This window comes from Schistocerca piceifrons, chromosome 3, assembly GCF_021461385.2.
Source record: "Schistocerca piceifrons isolate TAMUIC-IGC-003096 chromosome 3, iqSchPice1.1, whole genome shotgun sequence".
In the NCBI taxonomy this organism is placed as follows: domain Eukaryota; kingdom Metazoa; phylum Arthropoda; class Insecta; order Orthoptera; family Acrididae; genus Schistocerca; species Schistocerca piceifrons.
Genome location: NC_060140.1, coordinates 265589639 through 265611297, shown reverse-complemented (window position 1 = coordinate 265611297; position 21659 = coordinate 265589639). Strand labels below are relative to the sequence as shown.

The following is a 21659-nucleotide window of genomic DNA, read 5'->3' as shown; positions in this document are numbered from 1 at the left end:
CATCGCCATACTGGCGTATCACCCGGCGTTATGCTATGGGGTGCCATTGGTTACACGTCTCAGTCACCTCTTGTTCGCATTGACGGCACTTTTAACAGTGGACATTACATTTCAGATGTGTTACGACCCGTGGATCTACCCTTCATTCGATCCCTGTAAAACCCTACATTTCAGCAGGATAATGCACGACCGCATGTTGCAGGTCCTGTACGGGCCTTTCTGGATACAGAAAACATTCGACTGCTGCCCCGGCCAGCACATTCTCCAGATCTCTCACCAATTGAAAATGTCTGGTCAATGGTGGCTGAGCAACTGGCTCGTCACAATACGCCAGTTACTACTGTTGATGAACTGTGGTATCATGTTGAAGCTGCATGGGCAGCTGTACCTGTACACACCATCCAAGCTCTGTTTGACTCAATGCCCAGGCCTATCAAGGCCATTATTAAGGCCAGAGGTGGTTGTTCTGGGTACTGTTTCTCAGGATCTATGCACCCAAATTGCGTGAAAATGTAATCACATGTCATTTCTGGTATAATATATTTCTCCAATGAATACCTGTTTTATCATCTGCATTTCTTCTTGGTGTAGCAATTTTAATGGCCAGTAGTGTAATGTCTTCTTAATGCACAAATAAAGAAAAACAGTTCTCAACATTCCAGAAGGCTTTCGACATCGTTCCTCATAAGAATCTTCTAACCAAAATGGAAATGAGCATATGGCATTGTTAGCTGGGAGACCCCTTTCGGGGGAGTTCAAGTCCTTTTTAGGTGACGCCACATTGGCAACTTGTGAGTCAATGATGGTGAAAATGATGATGAAGGACACACAACACCCAGTTCCCTACCGGGAATCGAACCTGGGCCCCTGCGTGGTAGGTGGTTACGCTACTGCTACACTACGGAGGCTGGAATATCACCTCAGTTGTGCAATGGGATTCATAATTTCCTGTCAGAAAGGTCACAGTTCTTAGTAGTAGATGGAAAGTCATTGAGTAAAACAGAGGTAATATCCAGCATTCCCCAAGGAAGTGTTATAGGCCCTCTATTGTTCCTGACCTATATTAACAACATAGGAGACAATCTGAGTAGCCCTCTTAGATTATTTGCAGATGATGCTGTCATTTGCTGTCTTGTAAAGTCATCAGATGACCACAATGAATTGCAAAATGATTTAGATAAGATATCTGTATGGTGCAAAAAGTGGCAATTGACCCTGAATAAAAAAAAGTGTGAAGTTATTCACATGAGTACTAAAAGAAATCCATTAAATTTTGATTACGCAATAAGTCACACAAATCTGAAGGCTGTAAATTCAACTAAATACTTAGGTATTACAATTACAAATAACTTAAATTAGAATGATCACATAGATAATGTTGTGGGTAGAGCAAACCAAAGACTGCAATTCATTGGCAAAACACTTAGAAGATGCAACAGATCCACTAAAGAGACTGCTTATACTGCACTTGTCCACCCTATTCTGGAGTAATGCTGTGTGGTGTAGGATCTGCATCAGATGGGACTGACAGATGACACTGAAAAAGTTCAAAGAAGGGCGGCTCGTTTTGTATTATCACAATATAGGGGAGATAGTGCCACAGACATGATATGTGAAATGGAGTGGCAATCATTAAAACAAAGGCGTTTTTCCTCTCATGAAATTTCAGTCACCAATTTTCTCCTCCAATTGCATAAACATTCTGTTGGCACCCACCTACATAGGGATAAATGATCATCATGGTAAAATAAGTGAAATCAGGGATCACACAGAAAAATGTAAGTACTCATTTTTCCCGTGCACCATTCGAGAGTGGAACGGTAGAGAGACAGCTTGAAGGTGGTTCATTGAACTCTCTGCCAGGCACTTAATTGTGAATAGCAGAATAATCACATAGATGTAGATGTCTACACATTCTAGTGTTTTGTCAAGCATATTACACTTAGAGGTGTTATTCCCTTCCTGTTTTCTGACATTTGAAGTGAGTTAATAGGGGAGCCAGTGGCAGAAGCCAAGCTGTATTTCAGAAAAAAAATCCTCAAACTCAACACATATCCTTGGCTATCTATGTTTCTCTCCACGTCTTATCATGTCCAGATGTCATAAACTCATCTTCATTTATCTTATCAGCTATCATAATGTTTCTGATGAGAAGCTACTAGGGTTTTCAGAGAGTACATGCATACACTTATAGCAAATGACAATGTCATTGCAGAAAACTGAGCAACCTTTGCACAAAAAATTATGTAAAATATGACTAATCTCACACTTAGACTTTCCTTTGCCACTTTCCAAAAACAAGTCTGTAACCAGTGTTTGTATTGATCATTTATATGTATCATGAAAATTCTGTAAGGGAGGCAGGGGAGCTCTCAACCAATATTATAGGCATAGGAATTATGCTGCTGAAACTGAAATGGTGGTAGCAGGCACTGGCAGAGTGGATACGACAAGCATTAATGGGTCTTTTTTTCTATGCTCAGAGAAAAACCATAGTTTTAGTGAAGATGTTGGTTGTTCTACTCTTGGGCAGAAAGTAATTTTTAAACACAAAGAGTGAAATTCTAATGTTACAGTTTTGAGTTAATAAAAATATTTGGAGCCATGATGGTATAAGTGATGTCTTACAGGAAAGACATCATGGTGATTGAAAGAAGTAAAAGTACTCATTTTTTGTTCAAAGACTATGTCACAGAGTTTCCTTGTAGCCATGAAAATAAAGCCATTTCAGAGAAAGTGACCACTGTACATAAAATACACTAGGAAAATGGTTTAATGGAATTATCAGGGTTTTCATCAGCACCTGTTGCGTATTTATTGGGTAATGTTTTTATCATTATAGATAATTCTTCAGGTGTTATAGGAGACACAGATGCTGTTCTTGTATGAGTTTTTCAATCTGGTTTTCATTTATTGCTCTGTGGTTGTGTGATGACATTGCACTCATTTCTGTTTTGAAGATTTTCCAGGATGTTTTCATCTTGTTCCTGGAATTTTCTATTTGTTTGTCATTTTCTGTTGCATTTAATTTGGTATTAGTTGTCTAAGTATTTGTTTATATTGTTTAAACAGTTAATAAAAACAGGATTTTTAATTTGCTTTGACTGTTCATATAATCTGCTCTGACTCTGGCATGAGATTTTTATTCCTGCTGTGATTCACTTGTTGATGTTTATTTGGGGAAAGCCGCTTCAAAAAAATAGGTGTTGTTAGAATCTGTGCATGTTGATCACTAAAACCAGTGTTAATAATTTGTGTGTCGTAGGTATATTTATCTGTATTTATAAAAGCCTGGTCACTGCATGTTCAGAAGTAATAGTTATATAAGTTGGATTAGTTACAGTTGGTTTTAATTAAAGGATTTCAGTAAATCTTTAAATCTGTTGGGTTTGGAGAAATCAGTATTGAAAACTCCGCATATGAAAATATTTTTCTTGAAGGTGATGAAATTTTCTAACAGTTCCTCCATATAATTATGATAGACATTTCATCACCATCTTGTGATGTATATACAGAGATGATCACAGTATTTTGATTTGGGAGTTCTGCTGTTGAAGTCTGATGTCTCTTTCTCCCGATAAGCTGTCAGATTTGGTTATATTACCAAATTTTATATTTTCTCAGCCATATATACAGCTACCATCATGAATGAGTATTTCTCTGCAATATTTGTCCACCAATTTGAACTGATGAAGGTGTATCAGTTCTAACAAGCCTTTATTCAACTGGTGCTCAGTAAAACATAATACAGGAATACCACTATAACCTTATCTGGAGTCTGCCTTTCTTGTTTTGTGGTGTTTCTAATGATAACCCACTTGTTGAGCAGCATTTGTTTCAGTTTAGGTATGGGTACTTCACTGGCTTCCATCCTCTCTCTCTCTCTCTCTCTCTCTCTCTCTCTCTCTCTCTCTCTCTCTCTCTCTCTCTGTATATCAAAATGAAACAAAATAAAATAAGATAAAAATTCTGATGTCTCCAGGCAGACTTTTTGGTTTAAAGATGAATTCACCTGCTTTGTGCAGTAGCTAATTTTAATTAATGAAGAGAATGTTTTGTATACTGGTTCTTTCCCTTTTCTGTTAAAGTGAAAACAGTGGCGTGTGAATTTATCACATGGTAGTCTTCCCATTTCAAAATTTGTGGATATTCTGCTTTTGATGCATGATTCTGAACAACTCACTGTTTTCACTACATAATGGTTAACCATATTGACTTTTTTGTTCATATGTCCTTTGTCACATCTTTTAGTTGTTGGATGTAAAATTACATATATCTATTTACTCAGATGGAGACCACTTGGTAAGACGTTATCATTGTTTTTAAAATTATTTTTATGTGAGTCTTCATGAAAAACTTCCATGAGAGCAGCATTTGGCTAAATAAAACTTTGAATGCCTTATTTGATTCACTTTTTTTCTCCGGTATGTTTCTACACTCCTGACATGATTGTCACTCACTATTAGATCTCCTGTTTCAGTGCTGTATTTCTTGACTTGCAACTTTTCCTATAATTAGATGCTTTATCTTCCAGAACACTGCAGGCATCTTTAACCACAGTTTCTTGTGCTATTTCATTTTCACTGGTTGGCATATAATCAATGTCTTTAATTACACTTACATGTTGCACTGCCATTTTGCTAGCTGGCACAAGAGAACTGGGTATATATAACGCAAGTTTGTCATCAGTGGTGATTTTAAATTACATGAATTGGATACCCTTCCTAATGTACCAGGCCTATCCCAAAAGCAAGTACTTTTTTGGGAAAAAACTCATAGAACATTTTTTTTCAACATGAAATTTGTTTTTACAGGAAAGAGTATTTCTTAAACTATTTTTGTACATGGCTGTCACCATTGTTCAGACATTTGTCATAGTGGGAAACCAACTTTTGTATGCCCTTGTCATAGAAAGCTGCCACCAGTGAAGACAGCCACTGTTGAACATCATTTTTGTGTTGGCATAGCTGTCAAAGCGCTACTTCCAAAATGACACTTCAAGCTCAAGAATAAGTGATAGTCAGAAAGTGCAAGATCAGAGTGGTACGGTGGGTGATCGAACTGCTCCCACCAAAATTGCTGAATAAGATTTTGAGTGACACCATCAGACTGAGGACATGCATTATCATAAAGCAATACACTGCCTCAACTGTGCACTCCATGCCTTTTGTTTTTGACTGCGTGCCAAAGTTTTCACAATGTTCCAAAGTATCGTACCACACTGGTGGCTTCACCTCTGCGAAGAAACACAAAGAGCAGAATGCTCTGTCTGTCCCAGAACACACTGCACATGATTTGTTTGTCTTGCCAGTGTTGTTTTTAATTCTTGTTTTGGGGGTTCATGAATGCCCCAACATCACTGACTGTTGTTTTGATTCTGGAGTGACATCACAAACCCAAGTTTCATTACCAGTCACAATTCTGTTTGAGAATTCATCTCCATCATCAGTTTATTGGTTAAGAAATGTCAAAGCACTGCCACACTTCATTTTGTGAAAATCTGTAAGCATTTTCAGAACCCAGCAGGAATACAATTTGCAAATATTTAAGCAATTTGTGACAATTGCATGCAAAACAGTTTTTTAAATTTGTGGGAACTCATCACAAAGCATGTTTATTGTCAGCCATCTGTTTTCATGAATTTTCTCATTCACTCTCTCAACCAAACCAAACAGCAGAAGGCTGCCCAGTCCGTGTTTCATCATAAACGTTGATTCATCCATCATTGAACTGTCTCACCCACTTCCTCACCACTCCATCAGTCATTACATTTTCACCATAAATCCTAAAACTTGATGATGAATTTCAGCTGGCTTAGCATTCTTTGCATTCAAAAACTTTACTACAGTGTACTTCAAAGTTGACAGGCTCAGAGATTGTCTTAAATATTTTGAACGATCACTACAAATATAAATACAACACAATCCTGCTGTAGTGGTGTCTGTGTAAAGACAATGAACCAGAGAGATAAGTGCAATCTGTGGAGCAGCAATGCTAGTGCTGCGGTGGTGGTAGAACAGAATGGTACTTACTTTCTGAAAATGCCTCATACGTGACTTTTCACTGGTTACATGTTTATTTAGTTTTTGCTCTAACTCACTGATTCTCACTAATAGAGCATTCCTACCATGTTGCAATATCTTAATTATCTCATCTTCTGATACTAAGTGCATTAAGAGATTTTGACCGCTTTACGGAAGTGGAATACAGTTTTCTGTTCTTGATCACGCAGAGATACCTTTACAGTTATTTACTTTAACAACACATGAGTAAAACAGGCTGTCTTTGTCATTACTATTTTTCAGTCAATAGATATGTAACTAGCAGAACAGTTTGTGACTTTTTTGAGTTGGAGGGCGAAGGAGGAGGGGGGGTTGTCATTGCTCCATCATATGCAGTCCCTCTAAAGAAACTGCAAATACCGCACAATAGATGTAAAACAAAGCTTCCAATTATAGATAGAGAGATGCTAAAGGAAACATGCCGTCAAATGGGAGTTCATGATGCTTTTAATGCCTCCTGTAGCAGAATGTACGTGTACTGGGTGTCAGTGGCAAAAAGTTGGTGTCCAGGCACTTGCTGATGATACAGGTACTGAAACTGAAGTTCACAAAGCAAAAGTAGAGATGCTGAATTTCATTTTCATATGCCACTAAACTAGATACAGGAGTCTGCTGCAAGTTAATTCTCATACCATTGCAAGGATGACATAAAGATATTAGTATCGACAGAAACAGTGGATATCGCTGAAACTGAACCAGGCCCTGTGCCTAATAGAATCCCTATCTCTACAGAATTTGTGATTGAGCTACCCCTCTTTTAAACGTAATATATGGTAGATCATGCCAACAAATAACGTGACCAGTAGTTGAAGAAACTGCAGGTCACACCTGTGTAGAAGAATGGTAGTAGCTGTGATCCACATAATTACCATCCAATGGAAAGTCCAGGATGGGATAACAATTATATGTAAAGAATAAATTGCATTCACCACATAGAAGAGGCATTGAGGTGCAGCCTGGCATAATGAAAAATAATACTAGAAATATTTAAGCTATCAGACAAAGTGCGTCCTCAGAAACAGAACTCTCACCATTATGACTTATGTCCCTGGGTGCTAAGGTCTGACTGAAACAGTGTCTGACATGAGCAACAGTCTGTTGGGGCAATTGGTGGGTATAAGAAAGAGGCATGTGGCAAGGAGGGGGAGGGATAGCAGAGTAGGTGTGAGAGAAGATGCTAGTGCTGCCTGTGGGAGCATGCAGGGGTGAGGTGGGACAGAACAGGGCTGCTAGGTACAGCATTGGTTGCTGAGGGGAAGGAGGAAGGGGAGAGAAGCAGAGAAGAGGAAATGACTTGTAGGTGCATTGGTGTGCTAGAAGGCATGTGTGTATTGTAGTGGGAGCTGGTAAGGGACTAGGCGGGTGGAGGACAGGGACTAACAAAAGCTGAGGATAGGGTGGTTGTCAGAATGAAGGACATGTTGTAGCTAGAGTACCAACCTGCACAGTTAAGATTCATTTAGCTGCAATGACTGTGCAGCATTCTCTGTGGGCCTAACTACTAGCAAGCTGTCTGTGTGCATGAATGGCCACTGTCAACTGTGGCCAAGAAGCAGCTGGACCATACAGTTTATGAACATGCCACCCAGATAGATGTGCTTCAGTATAATGGCTGTTTCACAGTTCGTAGTATCTGAATTCTTCTCACCAACACCAGCTTTTCTGAACTGCGTAGGTGGGAATTCACCCTATAACATATCTGCGTAGCAGCCCTAACTTGTCCCCACCATGCCCCTTCATGCTCCCACAGGCAGCAATAGTATCTCATCCCCCCATCCCCCCATCTTATCCTTCACCCTCCCACTGCACACCTCCTTATCCACATCACCCACACAGTTGATCACTGCCCATGTCAGACACACTCGCAGTTGAGTTTTAGCACCCAGAGACAGTAGCCATGTATGTTTGTGTTGTTTTTTGTGTGAATGTGTGAGAGCTCTGCTTCTGAGAAAGGTCTTCATCCAAAAGCTTAAATATTTCTAGTATTCTTTTTTATTGTGCCTGTCTGTGCCTCCTGTATGCTGTGAGTAGCAATGTATTCTTTCTACACTGTTGTAACTACCTCCAGTATCTTTGACATCCATACGTTATAGAATCTTAAAATATGTTCTGAGCACAAATGCTTATTAATGAAAGAACAATCATATCAAACAAAATGTTCAGAAATGGAAAATTGTGCACTTCAAACACTGCAGAAATGTAGTAACCTTTGGTTACAGTAGCAATGAGACACAATTGGAATCAGTCAACTAGACTTAATCATAAGTAAAGAAGGTGCAGTCTTCAGTTTATTGACAAGAGACAAGGAAAATTCAGTCTGTCCACAAAGGAGATTTCTTATAGAACACTCATGCCACTCATCCTAGAATACTCCTCACACATGTGTGGCCTATACCGGTCTAACAGGATATACAAAGAATACCAGCAAGAATGGTTGCTGGGTTTCTTAGACCCTGGGACAGCATCACTGAGATACAGAAACAGCTGCACTGGCAGACACTTGTAGATGCATGCTGACAATTAGCTGCAATCACTGCGCTGCATTCTATGTGGGCATAACAACTAACAAGCTATCTTTGGGTATGAATGGTTGCTGCCAAACTGTGGCCAAGAGACAGCTAGACCATACAGTTTGTGAACATGCCACCCAAATAGATGTGCTTCAATATAATGACCGTGTCACAGACTGTGCCAACTGGATCCTCCCCACTGTCATCAGGTGGGAACTCTCCCTATTACATATCTACCTAGCAGTTCTAGCCTGTCCCCACCATGTCCCTGCAAGTACCAAAATGCAGCACAGGCATCTTCACCCACTCCTACCCTGATATCCCTCCCTCTCCCCACTGCATGCCTCCTCCTTATCCGCATCACTCATCTTTATGAGGTTCCAAGAAACACTACTAAGTGAGAAATCTAGGAATGTATTACAGTGCCCACATATCCCTCACACAAGGACTGAAAAGACTAGACTAATTTAAGTACACACAGAGGCAATTAAACAAGCATTCTTCTCTCACTCCATAAACAATTGGACTGAGAAGAAACCATAATATGTTGTACAACAGGATATAGACTCTGCCATACACTTCACAGAGTTTTGCAGAGTATAGATATATGTGTGTGCTGGATTTTGTACAAGTAATAAGTTTTTGCAAAAATGTAAGAATGAAAAGAAATAAAACTGAAAATTACATTTAAATGATGGTAGTAACAAGCATAGAATTATAGTATTTTTTAATCATCGGTTTGACTTACTTAATAGCTCCATATTATTCCGCGCTTATGGGTTTTGGGAGGTTGGAAAAGGGGGGGGACAGAATGGGGGCAGTTCTTTACAGAGCTTTGTCTCATACCCTGTGATAAAAGGACATTACCAGTATGAAACAAATAATGAACTAAGGTTTTTTTTTGTAGATAATTCATACATGGAATGTGTGTAAATGCAATTGACTTTCATTATTGTTTACAAAATACATGCAGTATATCTTAATAAAATTTCTGTCAGCTGTTGAGGCCAGTCCATGTCAAGCAACATTTCTTGGTTGTTGTCCTGATGGAAAAACTCCTATCCAAGGAGAGGGAAATGCTGGTTGCCCCTCACTTTGTGGATGCAACAAACTGGGTGAGTGTGATTTAGTTATGATGAAATATATGATGTTAATATACTGATTAAATGACAATGTGTAATATACACTGAAGAGCCAAAGAAACTGGTACATCTGCCTAGTACAGTGTAGGATTCCCGTGAGCACGCAGAAGTGCCTCAACACAACATGGCATGGACTTGAAGTAGTGCTGGAGGGAATTGACACCATGAATCCTGCAGGGCTGTCCATAAATCCATGAGAGTGTGAGGGCGTGGAGATCTCTTCTGAACAATACATTGCAAGGCATCACAGATATGCTCAATAATGTTCATGTCTGGGGAGTTTGGTGAACAGCGGAAGTGTTTAAGCCCAGAAGAGTGTTACTGAAGCCACTCTGTAGCAATTATGAACATGTGGGGTGTTGCATTGTCCTGCTGGAATTACCTAAGTCCGTTGGAATGCATAATGGACATGAATGGATGCAGGTGATCAGATAAGATGCTTACATATGTCACCTCTCAGAATTGTATCTAGACGTATCAGCCAACTGCACATGTTGCATACCATTACAGAGCTTCCACCAGCTTGAACAGTCCCCTATTGAAATGCAGGGCCCATGGATTCATGAGGTTGTCTCCATACCCATACATGTCCACCTGCTTGATACAATTTGAAATGAGATTTGTCTGACCAGGCAACATGTGTTCAGTCATTAACAGTCCAATGTCAGTGTTGACAGGCCAGGCAAGGTGTAAAGCTTTGTGTCATGCAGTCATCAAGGGTAAACAAGTGGACCTTTGGCTCCAAAAGCCAATATTGATGATATTTCATTGAATGGTTTAGACCTGGACACTTGTTGATGGCCCACCTTTGAAATCTATAGCAATTTGCAGAAGGGCTGGACTTCTGTCATGTTGAACAATTCTCTTCAGTCATTGTTGTTCCTGTTCTTGCAGGATCTTTTTCCGGCTGCAATGATGTCAGAGATTTGATATTTTACCAGATTCCAGATATTCACGGTACACTCGTGAAATGGTCATACGGGAAAATACCCACTCCATCGCTACCTCAGAGATGCTGTGTCCCATAACTCATGTGCCGAATATAACGCCACATTCAAGCTCACTTAAATCTTGATAACATGCCACTGTAGCAGCAGTAATCAATCTAACAAGTGCACCAGATACTTGTTGTTTAATATAGGCATTGCCAACTGCAGTGCCGTATTCTTCCTATTTACATATCTATGTATTTGAATACACATGCCTAAACCGGTTTCTTTGGTGCTTCAGTGTAGTTACTTAAACTGGATCAAAGAGGCACTGTGTGTTATTTTACAGCACAATAAACTTTTATTTAAGAAATGTTTTAATATTCACTGTTTTCACAAAAATTGTCTCATTAGCTAATTTATAAAGAAAATAAAATATTATTTCATGTAGTGGTTTAGAAACTAAAAGTAACTGATAGAGTATGGGAAAGGAGGAAGAGTTGCTCTCCACATGAAAGGACAACATAAGCAGTGAAGAAGTGAAATCTGTGTGGCATTACACAGAAATACTGTGCATTTTAGGAAGCACAGATCATGGCTTAACCAACTGGATCACAGTTGTGGTCAGATTGCCAGGGAATATTAACGTCCAAGCAACAAAGAGAGCTTGAACAGCTAGTCCTGTGGGAAACTGGTAATAAAAAATTTCTTTGCTGATATAGTTCTTCTCTCCTGAATGTGTTTGTAATTGTTAAGCAGGGAAATGGGATTTCTATGTTCAGAAGCAATAAAGCAACTATCAAATGACACTTTCCTGGTGGAAATAGAATGTTTCACTATACTCCTAAGTGTGAAGTTGCTTAGGAAGTGTCTGATTATAACATATTTATTTCCGGCACATTAGACCCTGATAATTTTACTCACAGAGTATAGTGACCCTACACTGGTTGCCTGCAATACCACTCTTTGTCTCATGATTGGTTAACTTGTAATTGCTTGGTCATGCACATGGATAATAGGAGAATGACGTTTCCCCTGTCTATGACCTCATGATGCCATAAATCAGGAAGTGCTCTACAACCTCATCACACCTTCCCATTCAGTTTTCCTAGATTGAGAGTTTAATGAATGTTATGTTGCATTATGTTCTGTTAGCACCTTCCTCATAAACTGATCTCTAGAGTATACCTATTGTTATCAGAAGCTCTGTCTATTATGAATGTAATGCACAGTACAAACTAGCAATTTCAGCACTGTCACAGAATTGTTCTCCAGCACCAGTCTCTCGTAATTCTCTGCCATCTTTGTAGATGCTGCTCTGGGGACAGTAGTTGATGACTTCAGTTAAAGACTTTTCAGGCCAATAGTGAAAGCAGCCTAATCCTGACAGAGTATAAACTGGCACGTGTGTATCAGAAACATGAGTGCAGTACTGTAAAAGCTAAACGCAGGTGAACTGCACAGATCATCAGAGCCTTTTAGTTGACAACAACAAAATATAAATGATTTACTGGTAAAGAGAACTAGAAAATATTTCATTGTGAGCTCCTAAACATCAACACAATTTCAGGAAGTCTGCTGTTGTTTGGGTGACCATTAGAAGGATTTTCAGGAAACTGCAGAGGTGCCTTTAATAGACTATCTCAGGTGGCATTGCACAGCTCCTTCATGGAGAAGAAGCACTTACATTCTGTCCTTTCTTTCCCAACATTATTTTATGAAGTTTTGCTGAGAAGTAATGCCTTCAAATCTTTTATGTGAAAACTATTAATTTTTTAAAAAAATAAAACAAATGTTACTGGCATTCTACATCATTGTTCCTCATTTATACATATTTATTTCTCAATGGAAAATCCAGGATGGAATGTAACAATGTTATAAAAAGGATAGTTGCTATTCACCATATTGCGTAGATGCTGAGTCGCAGATAGGCACAACAAAAAGACTGTCAGAATATGTGCTTTTGGCAAACAAGGCGTTCGTTGGGGACAGAATGTACACCCCCCCCCTCCCCCCACACACACACACGCAACTCACAAACACATGACTGCCCAATCTGTGTGTGTGTGTGTGTGTGTGTGTGTGTGTGTGTGTGTGTGTTTTTCTATTTCTGACAAAGGCCTTGTGGCCAAAAGCTCATTTTCTGACAGTCTTTTTGTTGTGGTTATCTATGGCTCAGCATCTCCACTATATGGTGAGTAGCAACTATCCTTTTCCTGGTATTATTACTTATTTCTCAAGATAGTTACTCTAGAGATTAACACATTGTTTCCACTGAGAGACCAGTTTGTTGATACCATCACTGTGCAGTGTTTGAAGACTTTGTTGATGGACTCACAACCTCATCTCTGGTAACACCACTTCAACACTATTAGAGTGAAGTCCTTCAAGGTGTTCTCTAAGTTTTGGAAACATATGAAGATTGGATGGGGCAAAATCAAGACTGTATGGAGGATGAGTAATGATAGTGAACCAAAGGCATTGGATTGTTGCAGGTGTTGCAGTGCCTGTGTGTGGTCTGACATTATCATGCTGAAGGAGAAGGTGCTCCATGTGTGGACGAAGTCTTCGAATTTGAAACTTGATTGCACAGCATGCAATTTCTTCCACACTAGTATAGTCATGTTACACACTGCCATGTTCCTTGCTATAATTTGGAGCCCTCTTGTGGGAGAGGGCTGCAAATTTGTAGACATAAATAATAAGAATTTAGAATGTTAATAATGTTTGTTTTCTTTAAAAAGCTTAGAGTTTTCACATAAAGAATTTGGAGGCATTAGTTTTTAGCATTCTATCATTAAATATCATACATATTAACCTTGGAACTGTGGCATAAATAGAAGATAGTCCAGGCAGAGACTAGCGGCTATTCTATGTTTTGAAATATTTATTTACCATTAAATAGTCTCTCCAGCTACACCAGATTCTGTATCAGAGGTAACATGTATAGAGTATTATTTCATGAACCATGTATAAATTGTCACAATAGTTGTAACGATGGTTCAAATTGTATCTATTAAAATATACATGAAACATGATGTGCATCAGTATTATTTTTCTTTATTTCATTGCTTGACCACTGAAGAAACACACTAAGCTAACAGGTTTTTTTATGCTCCTTTCATCTATGTCTTTAGACAGCCATGAAGAGGCATTTCATCCATTTGGGGTCATTCATTCTTTTTATATGATCATAAAAGAAGACTTATTGTTTGTGTATTGTGTCTCTAATTTTTTCTAGTTTTTTAAAAGTGGAACAAGTTTTTATAGTTTGGACACAGTAAATTTTGTATGATCTTTTCTTATTTTTATTCTAATTCCACTAGGAACGTTTCTCATATAAACATGATGGTTTTTGGAAGAATTTTAATGATGAGTTTTGGCATGTATAAAAAAACAATTTTTTTTTGTAAATGTTTCATGTTTCCATTTTTCTGGCACATGTTTTCAATGCTTCTTTATTGAACTCATTGATTGTAATCTACTTGCCAAGTGATGTAAAGATTTTTATGCATATTATTGTCATTATCTGGTGTTTAATTGGGATGTATTGTCCTTGACATTTGGTATTATACAATGTTTCTTTTTTTTTCCCAAGCGATATCTGCTCTGCCACTTCTTTCAGTACATTCTTTCTGTTATGTCCTGATGGAACTACAATCGTCAAATATAACTGTGGGTTGCTATGGAATATGGTGGAGTAAAACTTCAACCTATGAAATATTAGTGCACTTTATTACAAGAATGATAAAAATATTTACTTAACTTTATACAATCCATTGCCACAGGAATGTGCTGATTATTTACAGCTGTCTTTAAATATTAAAGCATCACTTGATGCACACTTTTACTAACTCTTCTCTTCAAGTATAAGGCTCACAAAGTTCTGAAATATAGTTCATTCTAAGACGTGAGTAATACATGTGTCCTAAGTAGACAATGTTTTCTGTTTGATTGGATGTCACAAACTGGGGCAGCCTTCCTCTGCTTGACTATATATGAGCATCCCTGTGATAGTGCTGTGGAGCTGGGAGAGAGGGTGTGGCTTTGCCAGCACCTCCCATTCATTGTTGCAGTATGCTCTGACGCATTGTTATATTTTGTGGTGCTGACTTTGTTTGGAACCATGATCTACACTTTCATTACATTATTTTTTCTTCTTGCTGGTTCAGAATATTCTGTTATTAGGACTGTATCACCTACAAAACCTAAAAATTATATTTCCATGTTATTCCTCTTAGTCTCATCTTTAAATGATCTTTAATTTTTCAAATGTTCTGAAACTTTTATTCCTTCTACCATTATTGTTATTATTGTTTGTATTATTATTTAACACACAGTTAAACAAAAGTGGCAACAGTCCAGATTCCTGTTAATGACATGTTTTGATTTCAAAGGGGTTAAATAAACATTCATGGAATTTATTTTGGACTTGCTGTTAGTCAACTTTGCCGTTCTCTTATATTTCCCATTAGGTTTACATCAGCTTCTATTTCTGCTAGTAAGTCAACTAGCATATCACAGTGAATCTACAAAACTGGATAATATTACCTTACTATCAGCATATAATATCTAACACTATAGCATATAATATCTAACACTTTCATATTCAGTATCTGGTCTGCTGTCAATCAACTTTACCAGAATTAGCCTTGATATTTTAACTTCATGTCTATTCATGGATGAGAGATTTTATCAATATTTCTTATGGATAATCATTAAAAATGAATTTACAGCATTTAGTGTGAAGGAATGTAGACACTGAGAAAGATGACGTGACTAAGGGAGAAGTTTCTCATTTGTTGTGATTCGTTTTCTGTCCTCCATGCCCCTTGACTGATTCACATAATGGACAAAATGATCTAGAATATACAAGAATCCTTTGTCTGTGTACAGAACTGGGAAAGTAGATGTTATTCTGACAGGCACAAAGGTACTGTTATAACGTCAAGTTGAACACATATATTTCAAAACGACACAACGATATAAGTCACAGAGCAAGTTGACAAGCAAGACATGTGAACATGGTAACAGTTGAATGAGCACTGAGTCCAAGTCTAGCAGCCGCTGGCTGGCTGGCCGCTTAGGTGGCGCGGCTGCTGCATGGCTGGCAGACAGTGCCGCATGTAGAGGCGCGTCACAACACTTTTCCCCCCTTTGAAATTTTTTCACTGGTCTTGATGGAGGTGGCCTGTAGATTGCTAACGTCCGTAGGCGTTGTTTGACTGGGCGTAAAGTCTCGAGAAGGAGGCTTCCCATACGGACGGAAGTGTCCCCAATGATAACGGGTTGAGATGACAGGAGCCGTAGGGGTCGAATCTGCTAGGGCCCCGTGCACCAATCTGCCTGTTGCGGCAACTCCAGTTGATATAACAGGAGACGTGGGCGATGTGTCAGCGTCCGTAGGAGAAAGAGGCAAGTAGAGTTGCTCCGACAGATGATGGTCATCCGGTTCCTGCATGGGCACGTCTCCTGGTGGCATCCGTTCTTGTACTGGCACTGAGATGACGGTGAGAGGGCTGCGTTGTGAGTAATGAGATATGCCAAGATCCTTAGCGTCAGGTAGAGCTGAAAGTGGTGTAGCAGCATTCGGAACAGGCATTGCCGGCACACAAGGCCGAAGCTGGTCCGAATGACGCACTGCAACACCCGTGTCCGTCTGGATTTCATACAGGCGTCGGCCACGGTGTCGTAAGATGCGGCCCGGACTCCATTTTGGCCGCCTGCCATATCTCCATACCCAGACTAGGTCGTCGGCCGTAAACCGGCCATGTGAAGGCACCCGCGGCCGTGAGGTGGAAGGCCGCAGAAGATGAAGTAGCATGCAGGGCTGTCGGCCATGTAAGAGCTCAGCCAGGCTGTGGTCGCCGATGGGGGTGAAACGGGAAGAAGCCAGAAACTGGAGAAGCGCATCATCAGCAGCAGAAGAAGTCAGGAGTTTCTGCATCTGAGCCTTAAATGTGCGGACCAGACGTTCAGCCTCACCGTTTGATTATGGATGGAACGGAGGGGCTGTGACATGCATAACGCCATGACGAGCACAAAAATCCGCAAAATCGGGAGAGGCAAATTGCGGACCATTATCAGTAACAAGAGTAGAGGGAAGGCCTTCCAAACAAAAAATGCGAGTGAGAGCACTTGTGGTTGCCGTGGGGATAGGCGACGTGCAACAGACAATAAAAGGAAAATTAGAGTAGGCGTCAATTACGAGGAGCCAATAAGTACCTAAAAAAGGTCCCGCAAAGTCCGCATGAGTGCGCTCCCAGGGCATCTCAGGCGAAGGCCACGTTGACAAAGATGACTTCGCGGTGGCGGCCTGTGACGCACAAGGGCCGCAGGCACCGACCATGTGTGCTATTTCAGAGTCGATGCCAGGCCAGTACACATGACGGCATGCCAGAAATTTTGTGCGAGACACACCCCAGTGCCCTTGGTGAAAGAGGCGCAAGACTGAAGCACGCAAAGACGCAGGTACCATAACATGCGGCAAAGCATTGTCGGTGGAAAGGAGGATAACACCATCCCTAGCTGTGAGGCGGTAGTGCAAAGCGTAGTAGTACCGCAACGGGTCAGACGTCTTAGCAGATGGACAATCTGGCCAACCCTTCTGAATACAGTGTAAAACCTGGGAGAGGGTAGGATCAGAACCTGTAGCCGCCGCCAGCCAGTCCCCTGTGATGGGGAATCCATCCACAACCTGCTGCTCGGCAACATGCAGATGGAAACACAAAAGTTTGTCCTTATCAAATGCCAGATCAGGACCCACAGGAAGGCGAGACAGTGCATCAGCATTTGCATGTTGAGCCGTCGGCCGGAAATGAATCTCATAATTGAAAGGAGACAAGTAAAGAGCCCAATGCTGGAGGCGGTGTGCAGCCTTGTCGAGAAGTGACGATGATGGATGAAACAAGGAAACAAGCGGTTTGTTATCCATAACAAGGTGAAATTTAGATCCATAGAGAAAAACACCAAACTTATGAAGAGCATAAATAATAGCCAAAGCTTCTTTTTCAATTAAGAATACTTTTGTTGTGCATCCATGAGCGTTTTGGAGGCATAAGCAATGGGTTGTTCAGAGCCGTCTGAAAAATGGAGCGCGAGGACTGCACCGACCCCGTATTGAGAGGCGTCTGTGGCAAGAACAAGATGTTGGCCAGGTCGATAAGTAGCCAGGCACGGGGCCTGTTTCACCATAGTCTTCAATTTCTGGAAAGCCGCATCACATGACGCGGACCAGTGAAAAGGTACATTTTTATGCAACAGGCAATGCAACGGCTGAGCCACCGAACCAGCAGATGGTAAGAACTTGTGATAGTATGCTATTTTCCCCAGGAAGGCCTGCAGTTCCCTAACAGATGTAGGGCGAGGAAGGGCATTGATCGCAGCGACAGTTTGCTGAAGTGAACGAATACCATCCCAAGAGACTTAAAACCCCAAGTACGTGATAGATGCCTGAAAAGATTGTGATTTCTGAAGAGTACACTTAAGACCGGCAGTTTTAAGACATGAAAAAGTGTGTGGAAATTTTGAAGATGTTCTTCAGTGTTGGAGCCAGTGACAACAATGTCGTCCACGTAATTGATACACCCAGGGACAGGGAGCAATAATTGTTCCAAGAATCGCTGAAAGAGAGCGGGGGCGCTAGCAACCCCCGAATGGCAAGTGTTGGTATTGATAGAGGCCGAAAGGCGTGTTAAGGACCAGAAACTGCCAGGAAGCAGCGTCGAGAGCAAGTTGATGATAAGCTTCCGACAGGTCAATTTTAGAAAAATACTGGCCTTCAGCAAGTTTAGTGAACAGCTCTTCAGGTTGGGGCATAGGGTAAGTGTTGATGAGGCATTGAGCATTTACAGTGGCTTTGAAATTGCCACGGAGACGAATATCACCATTTGGCTTAGCAACGACAATGACAGGAGAGGACCACTCACTGGAAGTGACAGGAAGCAAGACCCCTGAAGTAGTGAGACGATCCTGCTCCCGTTTTACCCAATCATGAAGGGCCACAGGAATGGGCCAAGCCCGAAAAAACTTAGGCCGAGCAGTGGTTTTGAGCGTGATATGAGCTTCAAAGTCGTTTGCATGGCCTAATCCAGGAGAAAAAAGGGACGAAAATGTCGTCGACAAGGAATCCAATTGAGCATAAGGAATAGCATCAGAGACGATATTGACGGAGTCATCTATGGAGAACCCAAAAACGCAAAAGGCATCGAAACCAAAAAGATTCTCTTCATTACTCTGATCGATCACAAATATGGGAACAGTGTGAACGACGGATTTGTAAGATACCTCAGCATTAAATTGTCCCAAGAGAGAAATCTTCTGTTTATTGTACGTCCATAATTGCCGAGTGACAGGTGACAGGAGTGGAGAACCCAACTGAAGATACGTCTGAGAATTAATTATAGTGGCAGCAGAACAAGTATCCACCTGCATGCGAACATTCTGACCAAGGATTTGGACAGTGAGGAGTAACTTACCTGAAAGGGAAGAAGTGCAATTGACAGACAACACAGAATCAGAATCAGTGTCATGTTCGTGAACATCATGTATGCGGTCAGATTTGCAAACGGAAGACACATGACCTTTCTTTTTGCAATTGTGACACACAGCCCAACGTTAGGGACAATCCTCACGTGAATGTTTCGTAAAACACCGCGGACATGGAGGAAGTTGCCGGGAGTTTCGCTGCAGTTTCTTAGCAGGTTGTTTACGGTTAGGCCGAGGCTGTGCGTGGGAGCGCACTGCGGCCACGTCGGCCGGCGGGGACGTGCCACACGTGTCGTCATCAGTGCACAGAGGTTGTATTTCCCCAACATCACCCCACGCCTCTATTTGCGCCCCAGCGGCGTGAGAAATTTCAAAAGACTGTGCAATGGAGAGGACTTCATCTAGAGTCGGATTTGCCAACTGAAGGGCACGTTGCCTAACTTCTTTGTTGGGTGCCGACCGGATAATAGCATGCCATACCATGGAATCGGCATAGGATTCTTTGTGAATGTCCGTAACAAACTGACACTTTCGACTGAGGCCGTGAAGTTCAGCAGCCCAAGCGCAATAGGATTGATGCGGTTGTTTTTGACCATGATAAAAGGCAACACGAGAGGCTACCACATGCATTTGCTTGTGAAAATAGACAGACAGAAGTGAGCACATTTCAGCAAAAGACAAAGATGCAGGATCTTTCAAAGGAGGCAATTGCGACAACAACCAATACATTTGAGGTGAAATCCAGGAAAGGAACAGAGACTTACATGTTTGTTCATCCGTGACATGAAATGCCAAGAAGTGCTATCAAAGACGGTTTTCATAGTCAGACCAGTCTTCCGCCGTCTCGTCGTAAGGAGGAAAGGGAGGTATAGCCAACGAGGAGAAACGCCCCGCATTTGATGCCACGACGAAATCGCAAATCACCGATGTTAGAAGCGTTTGCTGTTCAATGAGACCTTGCAATAGTTGCTCGACAGTAGGCATGGAAACCTGTGGGTCAACGATGAAAAGGAAAAATCCACTACCTCATTGCCAATTGTTACAACGTCAAGTTGAACATATATATTTCAAAATGACATAACACATATAAGTCACAGAGCAAGTTGACAAGCAAGACATGTGAACACGGCAACAGTCGAATGAGCACTGAGTCCAAGTCTAGTGGCCGCTGGCTGGCTGGCCGCTTAGGTGGCACGGCTGCTGCATGGCTGGCAGACAGCGCCGCATGTAGAGGACGCACGTAATTGCGCGGCGGCACTTTGAATGATAGGCGAGTCACAACAGGTACATCAGAATCCAAGGAAACAAGCAAGCTGATTTAATAGCAAAAGTGCCTGCTGGGGCACATAATTCATAAACTCATTGTTGGACTTGGTCATAGGTCAGTGGAAAACTCAGTTGCTGGGCACCGTGAAAAGATTTGCATTCCACTTTTGCTTTTTCTCCTCTTGGTCACTTAGACTGGGTGAAATGGCTTTACACGTCTTTGTGTATAGTTCAGTTTCTGATGAATGTGCTTTTATTCTCACATCGAAAGCCTCACTTGTTCATGGTCCTTGTGACACATGTATGCCTCATTTCAAAACAGTGCATTTGATGATCTGGAATTATATTGTTAATACAAGAGAGGTTCTGCTGTGTATTGTAGCTGGTGATGGAAGGAGTGTACTATGCAAAATGTTTATGTTTCAGACATTAGTACGTTGCATGGAGCCAGCTCATCCATTTTTAGTGTAATGATCAGCTATTACATGTACTGTCTTAACAAATTATTTTGTTCTTTTTCCTTACATGTTTAAAATATAGATGCTTCTTATGATTTTAATGTATGTAAGAACTATGTTTTACTAATTTAAAAATGATACTTGTAACAGGTAAATAACACTCATCTAATAATATTTTAAAGTGGTAACAACTGAAGCCATTGCACACCTTCAAAATATCATCACGTCATCTGAAGCCATTGCACACCTTCAAAATATCATCACATCATCTTCATCAACATCTTTTAAATTTTCTTCTTCTTGAGTATATTGTAAATGTTTGCGCTTTTCTCTTTTTTGTAGGTTCTATCTCTGATGCATGTGATCCAGATACTCTGCAATGCAAATGCAAACCTGGAGTTGGTGGTGTGAAATGTGACCGTTGTGAACCGGGCTACTGGGGGCTGCCAAAGATATCTGAAGGTCATGATGGATGTTTACGTAAGATATTATTTGATTTTGCAAGTGGTTTACCATATTTCATTCACTTAATGTTATAAAGTTTGTTTACCTTTTTGCTTGTTCTTTTCACTTCCAGTTGTTCATTTTCCTTTATTGTAGTGGTGTTTACTCATACAGCAAATGTTATATTCACTAAATATGGAATTATGTTTTGAAGTGAAGGAAGGACAGTATGTACAAACTATTGCAATTATGAAAGAGAACTGGACACAGTGAACGCAGACCTATAGGAGCATAATAATATACATTGACACAAAATCAGAATCTGAAATATGTGATTTCATAGCCAAGATTAAGATTATAG

General features: G+C 40.6%; 1 protein-coding gene across 1 annotated transcript in view; it reads left to right on the top strand.

The window, feature by feature from the left end:
• The window catches only part of LOC124788576 (agrin-like), a 293248-nt gene that overhangs the window by 121294 nt on the left and 150295 nt on the right, over positions 1-21659 (top strand). The window contains exons 10-11 of the mRNA XM_047255847.1: positions 9571-9687; positions 21197-21334. Of these exons, the coding sequence (XP_047111803.1) occupies positions 9571-9687; positions 21197-21334 (255 nt within the window). The remainder of the gene's footprint in view (positions 1-9570; positions 9688-21196; positions 21335-21659) is intronic.